The sequence below is a fragment of the Rhipicephalus microplus genome, chromosome X, assembly GCF_043290135.1.
Source record: "Rhipicephalus microplus isolate Deutch F79 chromosome X, USDA_Rmic, whole genome shotgun sequence".
NCBI lineage: Eukaryota > Metazoa > Arthropoda > Arachnida > Ixodida > Ixodidae > Rhipicephalus > Rhipicephalus microplus.
In genome coordinates, this window is record NC_134710.1 from 220,092,257 (window position 1) to 220,109,133 (window position 16,877).

Here is a 16,877-nt window from a genome sequence, read left to right on the forward strand (position 1 = left end):
AAGGACGTGCCCATTCTGTAGCCCCGTATAGGCCTCATCTGTCCTCCTAGCCTCACTGAGCCCTATTATATCCCATTTAACACCCTCTAGCTCCTCGAATAGTACAGCTAGACTTCCCTCACTAGATAATGTTCTAGCGTTAAACATTGCCAAGTTCAGGTTCCAATGGCGGCCTGTCCGGATCCAGAGATTCTTAGCACCCTCTGCTGCGTTGCAGATTTGACGGCCGCCGTGGTCAGTTGCTTTGCGGCTGCTAGGGACCGAGGGCCGTGAGTTATTTGACGTATGCATGTGGAAGGTAGTGGCCAGACACTACACCAGGGTGGCCAATCCTTCTCTGGTGAGGGAGTGCGTTGCCGGCGGTGGTTACCGGTGAGGCCGCACCCAAGGCCTCTTAATGTAGTTCCATCAACACGCGGGTTTTTTTTTTTTAATCCGGTTGGGAACTGCGCGGCACCGGGATTTGAGCCACGAACCTCCTGCATGCGAGGCGGATGCTCTAACCACTACGCCATCGCCGCAGCTCGCCTTTCCTGTCGATTTACCCTGCAGCAGAAGCTCGTGCCCCTCTCCAGACATGACCGAACGTGCTGGATGCTACCACCGTGACCAATGTGCGACGTGTCTGCTCCGTCTATGGCTGAGCACACGACTCACTTTGCGCCTGCCACAGAGGCAGCCATTGGCCACGTCGACCTGTGCAAGAGCCCTCGTGCGCCGACTGCCGAAGAGACTTCTACGACTCCCAGGACGCCGACTGACCCTCTTCTGGAATGCGCGTTTGCTCTGTTGCACGCCATGCCTCCTGCCGTGTTCTTGACGAGGGGAGCGAACCGGCAAGCATGTAACTCGACCCCAGGCATTCCCTTTGACTTGTCGCAAGCCTCGTCCACCTCGGCCCGACGCGCCGACCGATCAAATGCCGTCCTTTGCATAGTGCCATGATCACGGCGTTTCCGCCTGAGTCAACTCGTATACTCGTGTCGATATGCCACCCGCAATAGAGCACAGAAGGTGTTATTGCACCGCCACCGACTTCTACAAGAGCACCACCGACCCACTGCCAACGTTAGCAACCAAACCGGTACTTCTACGGGCTTCTTTTACATCCACGTCCCAAATAAAAGCTGCGACCATTGCCCAGCCTCATTGCCACCCTCTCGTCTCTACACCAGCCGCCTACAATGAGGTAGGCGACCGTCTTAAGACAACCTGCTCCGCTGACGTATCGCAGTGTACGCTAGCCGAAGATCAGCCTTTGGTTCACCAATCAGCGCCTGTGGATGCGTTGGTGAACACCACGATTTCAGCGCCTACTGATGTGGTGTACCACACCCAAATCGTTGCCACCTGACCCGTTCGCTGACATCCCGTGCAGCATCATAACCCAACCAGCTTCCATCTCCCATGCCAGCAGCAAAGCTACCGTTAGCATGGCAACGACTGCGGACGACGCTCCAGTTCTGCCTGCGGTGGAGCGACCCAATCATGATCCACCGGTCACGCAAGCATATGGTCAGCATGCCGTCCCACACTCAAGCTCTCCTGTTCCGGCTGAACAAGGTGGTCCTGTATCCACAGACATGCCGCACCATGCCCTGGCACAGCTTGAGCCTTCTGCGATGCATGGCTTGCTGTCGAACACCTCTGAAGACAGCGCGGAGGAGCTTGAGCCAAATCAGCACTCCCCACATGAATTTCAACGACACAGTCATTATCACGAGTGCTGCTCAAGTCCAGGCGACAGCGATGTGCCAGCGTTGGTACCATCCAGATGCATCACGAGCTCCTGCCACCAGACCATCTCTGTCCAACACGTCTGCCTGCCGTTTTCTCTACAGCCCATCGGAGATCGCAGTGTGCGTTGCAGTTTTTTTTTCCGGCATGTCGTTCCCGGGACCATAGGCCTGCGTGCTCATGCCCGCAAGCCACGCAGACAGCATCAACTTCCCACTAACACTCGCGCCTGCGCCGATCTCGCACGACTTGTGACGCCTGCCTACCCAAGCTATCATCATGCTTCGCATCACACTCACTGAGCCGTCTTTTCAGTGGCGACCGCTGGTGTCGTCAATGCCCATGCATTGATGTGTTGCGTCTCTGCTGCCTACAACATCTGCTCGGCCAGCACTTTGCCCGCTCCGCGGCTCCCAGTGTTCGAACAATCTGCGGACTGTCGCTAATGTACATAGTATCTGCCTATTTTGGTTTTCCTTTTTTGCATGTTTTTGAAACCGCACAAAGCGCTAGGGTGGTGGGGGGCAGCCTATGTAGCGCCACGAAAGTTTTGGCCAGCTGCCGTGCTAAAGAAGAAGTGAGCGACATGGCTAGTGAGCGCGAGCCACGAGGAAAAAAACGGCTGAGCTCCTGGCCTGGCTGGACGCGGCAGCTGGAAACCTGTCTACGCTCGCGTACCGAATAAAAGCTGAAACCACGGCACGGTCTCAAGCACTGCCGTCTCGCCTCTCCTTCCTCAACATATACCCAACACCCCCTAGATTGCTCCACCGCAGGCGTGGCCTGCTTGGTGGGCCCTGTCGGAAGCGGACCAGGCACATCGTCCTCAAGCACGTCAGTCATAGACGCAGCGTCTCGGAACATTGGCTGTGGTTGGTGGCTCGTAACTTTAACTTCAGCTGCGGGAGACTGCGAGGGCGAGGATTGTCGCTGCAGGCAGGACATGCAGAGAATTGAGGTGGGTGGAGAGGCGCCTTCAAACATCGTCGACAGTGAAGCCTCCTCGACCAGGGGGCGAATAGCGGGCGTGACGATGTCCGTAGTGCGGTAGACTCCGGGGCGTTCGGTGATGTTGCCGTCCTGGTGCCTGACGCGTCAGTGGTAATGTGGGCCCAGAAAGGTCGGCCAAGACAAGTGCGTGGCGAGCATGCCTACAATATCATCGGCCGAGGACGTTGAAAAAACGCACCTCGTGGCTGACTGGTCGCATGCAGCACAAATGTCCTGAACCTCGTCGGATGGGCAGTCGAACGTTGGACTCAAGTCGTTAGTGGTCGGACGAGAGGATTTAGGAGACTTAGCCAGGGAAGCGAAGTCTTGGTCAAGGCAGGGATGATGGCCGGTTGCTATAGCTCGCTGCGACTCACAGGAAGCCAGGAAGCCAGGCCCGTGAACTCGTTCTTCAATGGAGAGCTGCGGACCAGTTGGTAGCGCGTGCTGCGACACAGTGACAACCCCAATGTCATGTACCCAACCCACAGTGCACGTGGCGCCGTTGTTCGGACACGTTCCCGCATCCGTCGGCACGTCGGATGCCGCACATCTTTGAGGTCTGTGTTGCGTCGACCCCGACATAGAAACCCTCACTGCCGACCCCCTGCCAACGTTAGCAGCATAACCTCGTGACACACGGCCCACTCTCCATCTGTCCAACCAATTGATCGTGAGACGGGTTTGTCTATGACCACAGCGACTCGGTGTTTTGTTCTTCGTCCATTGCGCTTCTCGCAGAGTCGCCCGCCGGAGACCCACTGATTACCGATGGCCTATTCACGTTGAAAACGTGGACTTCCCAAATAGACACTTTATGAATTGTCGTTCATGTACATAGTATCTGTCCTTCTCTTTCTTTTGTACATGTTTTCGATCTTGCAATACGCTAGGGGGGGGGGGGGAGCCTATGTAGCGCCACGTTAGATTTGGCCAGCTGCCCGCCCCGAAAAGAAGCGACCCGCTTGGGGCTCGTGTGGCACGAGTCACGAGGCATTTGAGAACGGCCTAGCTCCTGGCCTGGCTGGACACAGCTGCTGAAAACCCGTCTACGCTCGCGTCCCAAATAAAAGCTGAGACCACGGCACAGCCTCATCGCCACCGTCTCGTCTCTCGTACCTCGACAGTAGCGAGATTGCACTTTCAAGAGAATGCAAGTGATTTACTATACATTACTACTCTATATATTTAGAGCATATAAGCCAATATAGGTTTTTAAGCTTGAAAAAAAATGATGAAGCGAATATAAGTTTGTAAACTTGAAGTGATGAACTGAAGCGAGGGTAATATGTGCATTTAACCTTGAAGCAGGGCTTCGCGATAATGCCGATTTATTTTAGATGTTCTCACGGCTTGGCACCTCTTCATACAGTCAAACCTCAATATATCGAACACAGATATATCGAATTATTGCCTATATCGAACGGTTCCTATATCACGCGGAAAATCGCATGCATTATTGATTTCTTAATTCGAACAAAGTTTGACATATAATGGATATATCGAACTCAGCGACCCCAAACCGCCCGCGCTCCATTGACAGGCGGCGAGCTTTCCCGCAACTCTCGAAAGTAGCGGCAGAGCAGCGGGCGTTTACGAATGCTGCCCACATCGATGGCGCCGAGAGCACCACTTTAACGTAGCGGCGTATGCGCGCCGCAGCCTTGCGGTAGACGTTCTTAAATGAGGAAAGAGAACAGAAAAATGCGGAGCTGTTATCGTCTTTCAATACGAAGGCACCGACACGGCTTCGCGTGGGGGAAGGGGGAGTGGGAGGTAAAGATTAAGGAGGAAAGTATAGGAGGGAAAGGGCGCAGACGACTGTCTCGGACGCGGCCCGCGCTGCCGCCGGGAAAGGGAAAGCAGTCAGGCGAGCCGGCATGGGCGCACCACGTACGCGCTTTACACCCGGACTCACGCCGCAGCCTTGCAGCTTGCAGGCATCGGTCGTTGTGCTCGCAGTGTTCGTGCGTTCGAAGTTAAGCCTGTCGCGTGCTGTGGTGCGCGACAGGTCTAACTCCGAACAACGGAGCTCACGGCGGAGCTCACGGATGTGGAGATTGTCGCCGAAGCTACTGCTGAGCAGCCAAATGAAGACTCTGCCGAGGTGGATTCCACAAGCGCTGATGGTGCCCCGCTCCCGACATCAGCTGAGGTCGTAGCTGCCTCGGCTCTTTTGCGCCGCCACTGCGGCGCGATTGAAGGCACCGGCCTATCACTTATAGATCGCCTGGACTATATTGAGGACGCAGTCATAAAACACGCCATGGCCAACTAAAGCAGGCTACTCTTTTTCAATATTTTAAACCAACACAATAAATACTATGTTTGAATCTTCAAGTGAGTATTTAGTGCACCACGCTTGAACGGTTCGTTGGTTGTTTTCAGCAAGCTGTTGACGCATTTTTTTCGTGATTTTTCTAGATCGAATTCTGGATATATCGAACTATTTCGCGATCGCTGCGCCATTCGATATATCGAGGTTCGACTGTAGCAGTGAAACGACCTTTATAGGAGGTTACATGCAAATCGCTGTACATTTATAAAGGAGCTTTCACGGCTTCGCACCCCTCTGCTACAGCGAAACCACCTTTGCCGAGTTTATATACATGTGTCCTAATCCTGGTGTAAGATACAAACACTTTAGATGGGGACACTCGTGGAAGCGATCGACCAGATAAAGTAACAGCGTTGCGCGTCCATCGGACCACTGCTGGCGGCGAGTAAACGCAACTTGAAAACAGAAAGAGGCATTGCTATAACAGCCGGTCCTTCACTGAAAATTCGATTTTAATTACACAGGAGCCTTGTTTCTGCCAAAGAGTGAAAACTGATTACTCTTCTCACCAAGCATGACGGTGGTTTCAAACACACGGCAAGTGTGTTCTCCATGCTCCTTTATGAAACGCATGCTGGTGTTTGAAGATGGTTTCGCACAACCTGTGGACTTTATACTGCTTGGGGCATAACAGACGCGAACATAATTGACATCTTTTCCAAATTTTATTTATTTATAAATAAATACTGCAATCCCTGATAGGGATTTTAGCAGGTGGGTTACGGTTACTGGCTCTTCAATTAAATGCACTGGTTTTCGTGTATTCGCCGATGGTAGGTGGTGCAATCAGATTGGTAAGCTGGATCTGGGAAGCGTGCTAACAGCTTGGTGGGACGCACATGCTTTTGATGACCAGTAAAGCAGAACTGGAACAATACCGCCTGATTGCTCGTAAAAAGTAAAACAACCACTTAGATGCCGAAAAAAAATTGGTTGACATGTGTTTGTACCGTTTGGTGTTGCACCAAATTCTATAAACCCGGCTCAAATGGTAAATACATGATGTGAAGTTGACAACCGTGTAATTACCCGTTGGAATCTAGACACGTTTACGGGGTCCCTGCACCCATCCTCTCACTGATTTCATCATCCCTTCTTACCATGCACAGAAAGCGCATCACAGTATTTTTTTTTCACATTAAACAATCAGCAGCCCTTTTTATGAATGCCAGTGAAAACATGCTCACAAAACGAAGCAAATGTAGTGAAAAAATGTTCACTACGCCTGTAACAGAAAAAAAACAACAACACTGATTGCAACGTATCATTGTAGTGCATAAACATAAAACAGAGAAAATTATTCTTTTACATTCATGACATACTGAATATATATATATTGAAACTCATGCCACTTGCATTGTCGCAAAGGTGAGGCATGTTCTAACAGTGCAACAAGAGGAGTCTGAACGTCGCAAATCCTTGTCTCTTTCTTTCTGTTGCAGCTTTCTTTAGCTGTATTTCGGCCTTGCATAGAACTTGCGCTCACAGCACGGAAATGTCAACTTTTGTTCAGTGACGTCCTCAATAGTGTCCCAAAACACATGAGAGTCATCTGCCCAACTGGGAAAATAATCTTCCGCGGTCTTCAGCACAGAGTAGAGCTCGTGGTTTGAGTGTTCAAGTCCTTCTTTCGTCTTTGAATTCGTAAAGGCAGCTTCCGGTGCAACGCTTGAAGACACAGTGAGTGAACGCCTGCAAGTTAAGCATGAGAACATAGCCTGAAGCTTACAGCTCAGGTCCCCGCAGACGTAATAAACTATGCAGTCAACTGCCTCGGCTGCTGTCGAACTTGCTGGGAAAACATCTTCACATTCCCTAGACTCCGAGTCCATAAGTCCATCCAAATTCGCCCGAAGTTCCTCGAGCTGCCTTTCAGACACATTTTCGCCACCTTTGAAGATTGATTTGAAGCAAGAGAAATCCAAAATGGGATCATCTTCTATTGCTTCGCAATTTCCAAAATTAGGTGGCTTTAGACGTGTGTATATACTCAGCGTACTATACACCTGCATGAATTTAGGCATGTCATGGTGATGGTCCTCACCAGCTCCTTGACGGATTTTTCCAAAGAAGCATTCCAATGGGTCCCGATTGAATTTGGTTGTAAGAACCTACTGGAAGCTGCACTTACTCAGTAAATGGTAGCAAAGATCAATGGTGGACTTCAATGTGACGCGAAGTCCTACAGCCGTCGTCTGTGGCAAAAGGATGTCATAGGAAATCAGCCCATCAGAAACCTCGTTTTCCCAATCGTTCAACCATTTCAAGCCTTCTTTCAGGACCCTAATATATCATTGTTGCCTTGCTTAATTCCTTCCGCCGGGTATCGTCAGTTTAAGGCATCATACAAATCATTGAGTCGTACTCTAAACTCAATGGTTCTCTCACAGTCACTCAGATTATTTTTACCTTGTTCCTGATAGTACTTCATGCCAGCAGCCATAAAAGAGCTGAAAACTTAAGTACCGAATTTCATGCACATTTTGTCCATGTTCCTAGGGCAAATATGACACAGAGTAATTTTGGGGCACACCTTGAGGCCTCTTTTGTGTGTCTCTTCTTCTTTGAATGCAAACTTAATGAGACCATTTCACCCACTTTCCATGCACTTTAAGATACTTTTGCTTCAGCTGACTGTTGCTGGTGCAGTTAAATAAGTGCAGGATATCTGAAAACATGTACACATTCCATTCAGCATCAAGCAGATGTTCGAAGAAATGCTTCTCTTAATCCAGATCACCAGATGCCGAGATGCTTCCACATGGTACGGTTCGTACTGGCCCCGTCACAGATGACCCCGTCAATAAACGCTCCAGCTTCTTCAATTGCTTGCAAAAGCAGTTGACATAGCACAGTGCCCCGCATGGCATTTTTGGAAGTGAAGACTTCTACAGGTTGTGCGTAGCTGTCAGTGAACGGGCAACACATAAACACCAGTGCATGGTCGGCCAAACCTGTACATTTCGTGTTCTCTTCTTTATGATCCACAAGGCCATCATAGCTAAAACTCCTTGTATTAAACCGCTTGCACTGTCCAACTTTCATCTCGTCCAACAACAACATTCCATGCCTTAAAAACGTCGGCTTCATTAAGAACGTCGACTGCAGAAGAAAACTGCGGACGGGTCTGTGTTAAAGGGTGACACGGCACTTAGAAGTAGAAAATCGGGCCAAAAATAGCATTTTCTCTCTCATCATTTTCACGTTCTCTATGCCCTTCCGCATTTATCAGCAAAGTTTGGCTCCGAAATTTCACTTATTTCTCAAGTTATAACCCATAAAGAGAGCAACTTCGGGCAAGCGGACCTTTAAATTGAAGTGTAACTAGCCGTACTTCAACCGCCGACGGTACGCGAACTACGCACTCGACCAGCGCCATTTTGGTCTTGTTGGAAAGGTCGCGTTTATAGCTTTTTTTCTTTTCCAGTACACAACTATGTGCCCCTCGAAAAAAGCAAAAACAGCGAAGTCATAATAACGCACAGCACGTGATTCCATTGGTTGCTTGATGCACGTGACCAAAATGGCGCTTCCCGATTGGCCTGGAAAACTCCCTGGCAGTGACTGTAGCCATTTTGAAAGGGTATCGCCCTTGCGATGGTGTCGTGACTCGTATCCCTAATGTGCTTGCGCTATGCCCGGCGGTGCAAAAAAGTTCCGATCGCAGCATCATTTTTACCGTTAACGGATGAAAAGTAGAAAGCCCAATGGTGTTGATACTGTGTCAAGGAAGCAAGCGCCCATTGTTTGATAACGCCGTCGTACGCGGCATGGACACTGGCCGCCCGTGTACTGAAGATGTTATCAAATAAGGAGTGTGCAAGACGGCTCCCCCGAATAGCGGACACTCTGTGAATTAAAACTGCGCCAATGCTATCGGCAACAATGAAGTGCGCATAGACACAGGCCTCCCTGACAGCGCGCGCTATGTCGACTCCGGCCGTGTGCAGGTAGACGCTGATGTGATCAATGCCAGTGAAGTTCATGAGACGCGCGCCCGCGAGACTACCATAACGTTTGAGGGTCTTTCGTCAATGTCCACAACAACGCGAAAAATTGAGCGCTTTTTGGGGTCAAGTGGTGCGGCAGCGAGGCAAGATGCCAGCAAGGCAAAACTCAGAATTCCCATGAAAGCTTCCAATCTGTGATTTGGAGTTTGGTATCAAAGGAGCAGCATGCTTCTGTTTTTGTTGAGCAAGCGGCTGCTGCAGAAGCTGTGCTGTATTTCAACACAGGCAATGTCAATACATTTGCTGCAATTCTAGAGCAGCTGGACATCCCAATATTCAGCAGCACATCTCTGAGGGCTAGGGAGGAGGACTGTCGTCAGAGTGCAACCTCAAATAAATAGAAAGAAGCGTCCCAAAGTCTGAGAAAGCTGGTCAAGAAGCATAAGGATGGGATGCATCCAGATTATGCCCCTGGTGCATTTTCGTGAGATTTTATTAGTACTTTTTCAATAAAGGTGTTCTCAAACGTTTTTCCTTGTTTTCTGAAAACATCAATATCGGAACATTTGCCAAGTTGGAGGGAAAATAACTTCTGTTCTATTCAAGCTATCAGCATAATTCTTTTTTTGCCAGAAAGATGCATGCAGTATGCAACATTCTTATTTTGAAAGCAATATACGGATTACATTTGGCCCGGCAATTGCTTTGGGCAGACGCCATTGTGCGTAAGCCGGTCTACTAGGGAGGCTTTCAACCCCATCGGCGCCCAGTCTGCAAGACGCTGTACTGTAGATGTTCCAGGAAGCAGTCGGGTCTCAACGAAAGCTTCGTGAGACAAGCCTTTTGTTGAACGGACTGGAACAGAGGGGGGGGACGGTGCCACTGTGGCTGGTCTCATTAAGGCAACCTCTTGACTTAACTATTGTCATCTACGCGAGGACATCGCAAAGCACCGACAGCCCGGAAGCGTGGGAAGACGTCGAGGGAGCCGTTCTCAGGGATCGAGCGTTCGGACTACCTGAAGCTGAAAGCAGCATGGACCGCTGCTGACGTTCGGGTTAGCGGCCATCTCCCCGGAGGAGCTCAACCTTCCCTCTCCGGACTCTACCTTATCGCCCTGCGACGCCTTCAAGGCGGGGGCCGGGTGCGTCATTGTGTGGTGCGCTCGTGCTCCCATTGGACCATTCAAACTTCGTCACCTGATTTGTGGCGAGAGTGCTCACCGCCTTCTTCGGATCTCAGTGTAAAGGAGACGGCGGGCTATAAAAGCCAAAGCATTTTGTAAATCACGAGCGGAATCATGTGCTGAATCAAACTGAATCTCTGTTGTACATAATGCGGAATCTTCTGAACCCCTGTACAGTTCCCATTTTTCTCATATTATGTAAATAAATCTTCGTTCTACCTCTCTTAACGCGTCCCCTCAATGGCGAAGATTGGCTATGCGGATGACGGCGGGAAGCCAGCTACCTTAAAGAAGCCCACCGTTCCTGCCATCGACCTCAAGCCCTTTACAACTGGTGGCAGTGATAGGATGCCTTCATCAATTTCCTACTGTTCACAGTATCAAAGAAAAAAAATTTATTGGGTCACATGTGTGACAAGTGAGGGTGGCTTTTTTTTTTTCTCTGAACATCAATGTCCTCTAACTCTTGCTGAAAATGGCCCAGCAAATTGATTTATAACATATTTCACTCCTTAAACATCCTACATTGTTTCTACACTGTCGCCAGTGTTTTGATGCTTCCTGCTTAGATGCTAATTAGGCTGCAAACAAAGGGCCCAGGTTTTACACTAACTGTGGAGTATCTTGAAAACTACTTGAGCTATCAAAAAGTAATTACATTTTTAGAATCTGCGCATCTAAATACACAGACTGTGAAAATTTCATTCAGATCTATACATAAATAAAAAAAAGTTGCCCATCAAGTGTAGCCTCCCCCCTTAAATGACCATCAGCCCAACACTGACGTCATACGCTAACCCTTTGCGGGCTCCTGTTGAGTGAGGAACTCTACCGCTATGCCCGCAACGTCCACAAGATTTGCAAATGATATTCTAATTCTCGACTATTTGCTTGCATCTTTTGTGTCTGAAATTAATCTTGCCTCATGTTGAACCTGTGCTTATATTGTATGAGGTAAGTCTATTTTAATACTCTTCAAAGCTTGCAGTTAGTTGCTGGCGTGAGACTCCAGATTCACTTCTTTTTCTTTTTCACTCAGTACGTTTTCGCAGAAAGTTTTCACTGTGTAATTTTTGCACCCCCCTAACTTTGCATTAGTTTTCCGCCCAAAAAAAGTGCGAAGATTTTGTGAGTAAATACGGTATGGCTTATATTATAGGAGCCCTGAAATACTTTAACAGTGAAAGCTGTTCTGAGATCACAAAAGTCATTTTTGGCGTCGTTGTTCTCCGCCTCCGCCGGTGTCCGTAACTACTGTCGCACGAAATAAAAACATAACTAAATAAATAACAAGCATAGAGGACAGATAGGGACTCTAACGAAGGTCCCCTGCGTGCCAGCCTAGGTCCCCTGCGTGCCAGCCGATGCTTAATACTTTGTTGCGAAGTGACCCTATGCAGGCTTCATGTCAGGTAAGAAATCGCATTAATATGTGTAATAAAGCATGTGACAACAGCAGCAGAACTACCAGGCATCACACAATGTGAATTGCATAACGAGGGGGTCGTCGAATGCTCCAACCCATTACAAAAAACTCAGGAGTAATTCTTCATTGTCGACAGCCACAGCATCAACAAAATGCACATAATTTCTTGCAAGTGTGTAGCGGGTATCACACTTCTCCGAAGAATGGCATAGTGGATGCCTCCCTGTATAGAAAAATTATGTTAATTTATGACACAGTGGATACCCTCCAAGTGTGCTTGTAGCAGCTACCTAAACAGTTGTTTAAAAAAGGCTCTAGAAAGGTTGCTCTTCCAGTTTTCACTGCCATTGTGCTGCGGGTTTCACGCAGGCCTAACGGCTTTTTTTTTTTAGAGTTGTCAAAAAACGCTGCCGATAGACAATCGAAGCTCCCAAGAACACGTGAGCCACATATTACAGCACAGCCCGTGGCCTCTAATTCACAATGAATTCTAAAAGTCAGTCTAAAATTGCTTTTGCTTCTCTCGACAAATCATGGAACAAGCTCAAAAATCACTCGTCACAGCCATTGTATGAGCCATTGGCTGATTTGAGCATGGCACACTCGGTTGTTACCGGGCCCGCCACAGCAGGCTCCAACTTTTCCACGCGCGCGAGAGCGCACTGAAAAGCCACGTATTTGAAGAAAAAAAAAGGAAAAGTGCTGAAGGTCTTGAGTCACGCATGATGCATTTTCTTCCCCCATGCTATTCCTCCCTGCTTAGCTTCCCCCGGTTTCGTCAGGATGAGAGAAAAGAGAATGCAGTTTGTGGAAATCAGAGATTCGCCTGCGACCATTTCACAGACATTTCGCTGCAAGGCCGCTCCTTTTCCTTTCTCGTGCTCTCGTAACAGCGCGCCACGCGCGGGCGCGACCCGTGTTCTTAGGGGCTACGAGAATTAGCGAGGTCGAGTCACGTGCGCGCCAGGAAAAGCCTCTCCTTTGTTGGCCAGCGCCCAGTAAGCACGTGGTTTCCCTTCGTCTGCATCCCTTTCGGGAATCACCGGACTATAGCCTGCCTGGGTGCCTAAGCATCCCCGGCGGCCGTGTTTACCTGAGTTTTAGTTTCAGTACCATATACTAGGCCAATCAGCAGAGCCTAGTGCTCGAAGTGGTCGCACCATGCCAAGCTGCGCTAGCCATAGGCCTTCGTGAACAAGGTTTGCTCTAACTCTTGCGACCAATCCCAGATCAAAAGAGTGCGCAACATAGCCGCGAGGGACCTTTCTTGACCGGCGTGTCAAAGCTCGCGATTGCCAGCTGCAACGTGTTCGCGGTCTGCTCTTTATTGTGAAGATCCGCGTGCGGGAGCCTTTGCTCCCCGCGTCTAGGGAGCGGACGTTGTATGTTGTTCGGGGTGCCGCCAAAGGCAATATAGTGTTTGCGCGTTGCTATGAATCAAACACTGTCTGTTTTACCGCACCGCGCTAAATGCTTTGTTAGTTGAGCGTACACGGAGCCGTGCGCTGCACGTGAGCAGGTGAAAGAGACACAGCCCTGTGGCTCGCTAAGCCTGAGCCCGCAGTGTTACGGTGAGTAGCGAGCTCACCACAAATTGCCGCATGCAACAAATCTTTGTAACTCCACTTGTGGTAGACAGATTCTAAAAATTTTTGAAGCTGGGAAATTCCTGAGCAAATAAGCTCCTCTAGTGAATTCATTCCAGGTCCACTTAAAAAACAGAGCCCCTTTAATAAATTTAGAACAGCAAAAAGCAACATATGAGCGTTGGGACACCGTGCAACATATGGACATCCGAAACAAACAGTCTAATTGCAAAATATAGGCCATCTTATATAAAAAAAGTAACAAGACAGTTCAAACCTTGACGAGCATGTGAACCAAGATTAGATGTCCTCCTTGCGCAGCTGCATGCAAAGCTCCAGAGTCTGCTGGGCCAATTTTGCGGCCAGCTGTCAGAGCAAGGCATAACATTAGTTTGCAGACATTAGTGCACTTATGTTAACAGAAATAATATTTAGGGTCACTAGCTTTCCAGAAGTTACTAGCAGGAGAACACTTTGGCTATAAATAAAGCACATTGAAACACATGATAAAGACACAATGTAATATTGCTATACAATACAGAATAGAATAATACATAGCACACTAAAATAGTATCTTAGGCATAAAGCAGACAAGCTACTATTCAAATATTCCCATTAAAACTTAGTAGTACAGTCGAACCTCGCTACAATGTAACTGACAGGGCAGGGCACAGAAAAAATATAGCTGACCTGAGCTAGCAAAACAAAGCAACTTTTATTACTTAAATTAAAGAAGTGTTGGCTGCTTCCTTTTCTTTTTGAAAGGAGTCACAACGAAATATTCCCCCATGCATAGCAACACCCTGGTAAAGAGCACACTGAAACAAGGGCCACAATGACTTTCGTGAATGAATCTAACAGTTGCACTAACACGCTAACACAGCTGTCCATCGTCAAAGAGTATCCGACAACACCGAAATGGAGGTGTGGTATCGTGGAGTGGTGACAACTTATGTCATATTCTATGCTAGTCTTATTATCAACCAGTCCCGGCTGGCTGATTTTGTTCATAACGCGGATGAGCAGCCGCTCTGACCGTTGACCACACTGGCCAAGTGCGAAAAGAGCCAAAAGCATTGGCATCGGAAAAAGCACCGTTCCACAATTGCACCCAGCATCTGCGAGTACAAAACTATGAGCTGAGCGACTGAGCTGCAGCTAGAAGCAAGCAAGCAATGGTGGCCCACACGTTTAGCAGCGGCAGTTTCTGTAGGCGCCAACACTTGTTTTAGACTTCCTCGACGTATTTTCATGTTCTGGAAATGCATAAAAATGGTCAAGAATGTGTTTACTGCACAGCATTAAATATCTGAGCCTGGAATTTTATCGTCAAATTTCATTGAAGCAGAATGGCAAAAGGAAAAATGTTTGTTATAGAAAATATTTATGCATCAACTCCTATAGACTGGTCACGAGAAAACAGAGAATTTTTCGTTGTAGCGGAAATTTCATTGAAGCGGCATTCGTTGTAGCGGAGTTCGACTGTACCTCTGTTCTACAAAGTTGGAATTAAAGCTAAAGATTCAGGTGGACTGACAATTTTACCCAACCCAGTGCCCCTCCCTTTTCTGATCAGCAATATATCTTCACACGCCTCCTATATAAGTTTTATCGTCTTGCATGATAGCAATCAGCCTTTTTGGGTAATATTCTGACCAAAATACAAACCAACCTCACGCAATAAATTCCTTTAAACTAAATATGCATAAGCTTATCCCCTAAAAAAGCTTTTCTTGTTGATGCAGAAACTGCTGTATTAACAGCAGAAAACTCCGCCATGGTTTAGACGGAACCAACAACATTTTGCGACCCTGCAAAAATGATATTTTTTGTTTTCTTGGCATGTAGTGTTCATGTAGTGTCATTGCTACCTACAGACCGTAGCCAGGAAACAATTTTAAGATATTTTACTTTCATTAGAACGTTTTCATCGCCAAGCATCTGCAAAACAACCCCACCACAATGGACACTATCAATTTATCATGCCTAGTAAACAGTTCACTAGATTTGTCAACTCTACGTTCTGGATGCAGCCGAAATCGCTTTCTGAACTACTGGATGTCAAATTACCTTTCATTGTTTACATGCAACATGTATTCCCAACAGCAAACAAAGTGGTGCAAAAAAAAAAAAAAAAACAAGAGTTGCTGTCCACATGTAACTAGGACATACATCACACAGTGCTTATACGTCACTGTGATACCACTCCCTCAATATTGAAACCAATAGATTTTTAAGGATGTGGTATAAAAAGTACATTAAAGGAACACTAAAGTGAAAAACGATTTTTTCAAGTATTACTAGTGTATAATTCCACATTCCTTACAGCCCCTCTTACAGCAAGATGACCCTTGATAAGCGTGCAAACTGCAGTGGAGACACCATTTTCACACCAAATACCGTGATGCAGAAAATGTTGATGGCATCTACTAGGTCATAAGTGCTGCGAATCGATAATAATGAATACATTGTCATCTGTGGGGCCCACAGGCTCAATGTACAATGTTTCAGAAAATTTCACCAAGCCAATGTCGCGAAAATACGAAAAATACATTTCCACATTCATGATGTCACGTGCGGAAATTTCAGCACGAAATTTAAAAATTACACTTCAACCTTGACTTTCTCCTCTAATCATGAACTTATGATGGTGAAACTTATGAGATTAGACTTCTCAGAGTAAAGTGTATTAATCTAAACAAAGCAATAATTTCCCTTTAGTGACCCTTTAAATGCGTTTGTGGCAACTTTGATACACATTTTAGTGCTCTTGAACAACAATATAAGAGCAACAATATATAAGAGCAATAATATACCATTTTCTCAAATCTGTGTCAGTGCACCTTTGAGACACAGGCAAGAGACAACTGCCGCTAACTGGCCTGAGATAATGCAACCATCAGTTACACAAAAGCCTGCCCTTAGAGTCTCACAGCCACACTAGTTGGCTCAATTACTTCTGGACTTCATGCGGAAGATTCATAGGGTCACTAAAGGCAAATATTAAGTCGACACTGATTGTCGAAACAGCGGTATAGACACCCCGTAGGGCTAGTTTAGTGCTAAGGAAGTGCTTATTTTGAAATTAAATAATGTGTTCATGGTCTGCATTGCATCAGCGCACTTCAAATTACCCGCACCTCTAAGCGGTCTTTCAGATGTCACTGTTACCGTGCCTAACATTGCCCGCCTTTACTATGCGGCCGCCGACACCAGTACCAGAATAGCACAATATTGTGCAACCTCGGAGGCCATGATTCTGATTGCTTGGTTCAAGTGGGCCCTGCCAGATGGCACCACCTATCCAGCCTAACCAGCAAAAAATTGAATTTTTGAACCACTCGTGCCATTCCCCATAAAGTTAAGCAGTTCTTTTCTCTATATATCAAACAACTGACAAGCAGCATTTTATTGCGTCTCTTGATGCACTGAAAGTACTTTTTTTATTGCAGCTAGTTTGATTACTTGTGATTAATTGTAGTCGGGAAACTCTCACATCATTGGGCTCATTTCGCATGTTTCCCACTCGTAGCACACATCGTGTGATACATTTAGCTTAATTTCTTTGTGAGGCAATGCAGTTGATAATATCGCCATTTTTGACGTCACACACTGAGCTTTCACTCTGACAAATTGTCCTTTGCCTTTAGTGTCCCTTTAACAT

The 16,877-nt window shown here is 47.4% G+C and overlaps 1 protein-coding gene across 5 annotated transcripts in view; it reads right to left on the reverse strand.

The window, feature by feature from the left end:
- Positions 1-16,877, reverse strand: part of LOC119187730 (histone-lysine N-methyltransferase EHMT1-like) — a 284,030-nt gene that overhangs the window by 182,569 nt on the left and 84,584 nt on the right. For all 5 annotated transcript variants that reach the window (XM_075878680.1, XM_075878676.1, XM_075878679.1 and 2 more), the window contains one exon: positions 13,491-13,579. In XM_075878680.1, the coding sequence (XP_075734795.1) occupies positions 13,491-13,579 (89 nt within the window). The remainder of the gene's footprint in view (positions 1-13,490; positions 13,580-16,877) is intronic.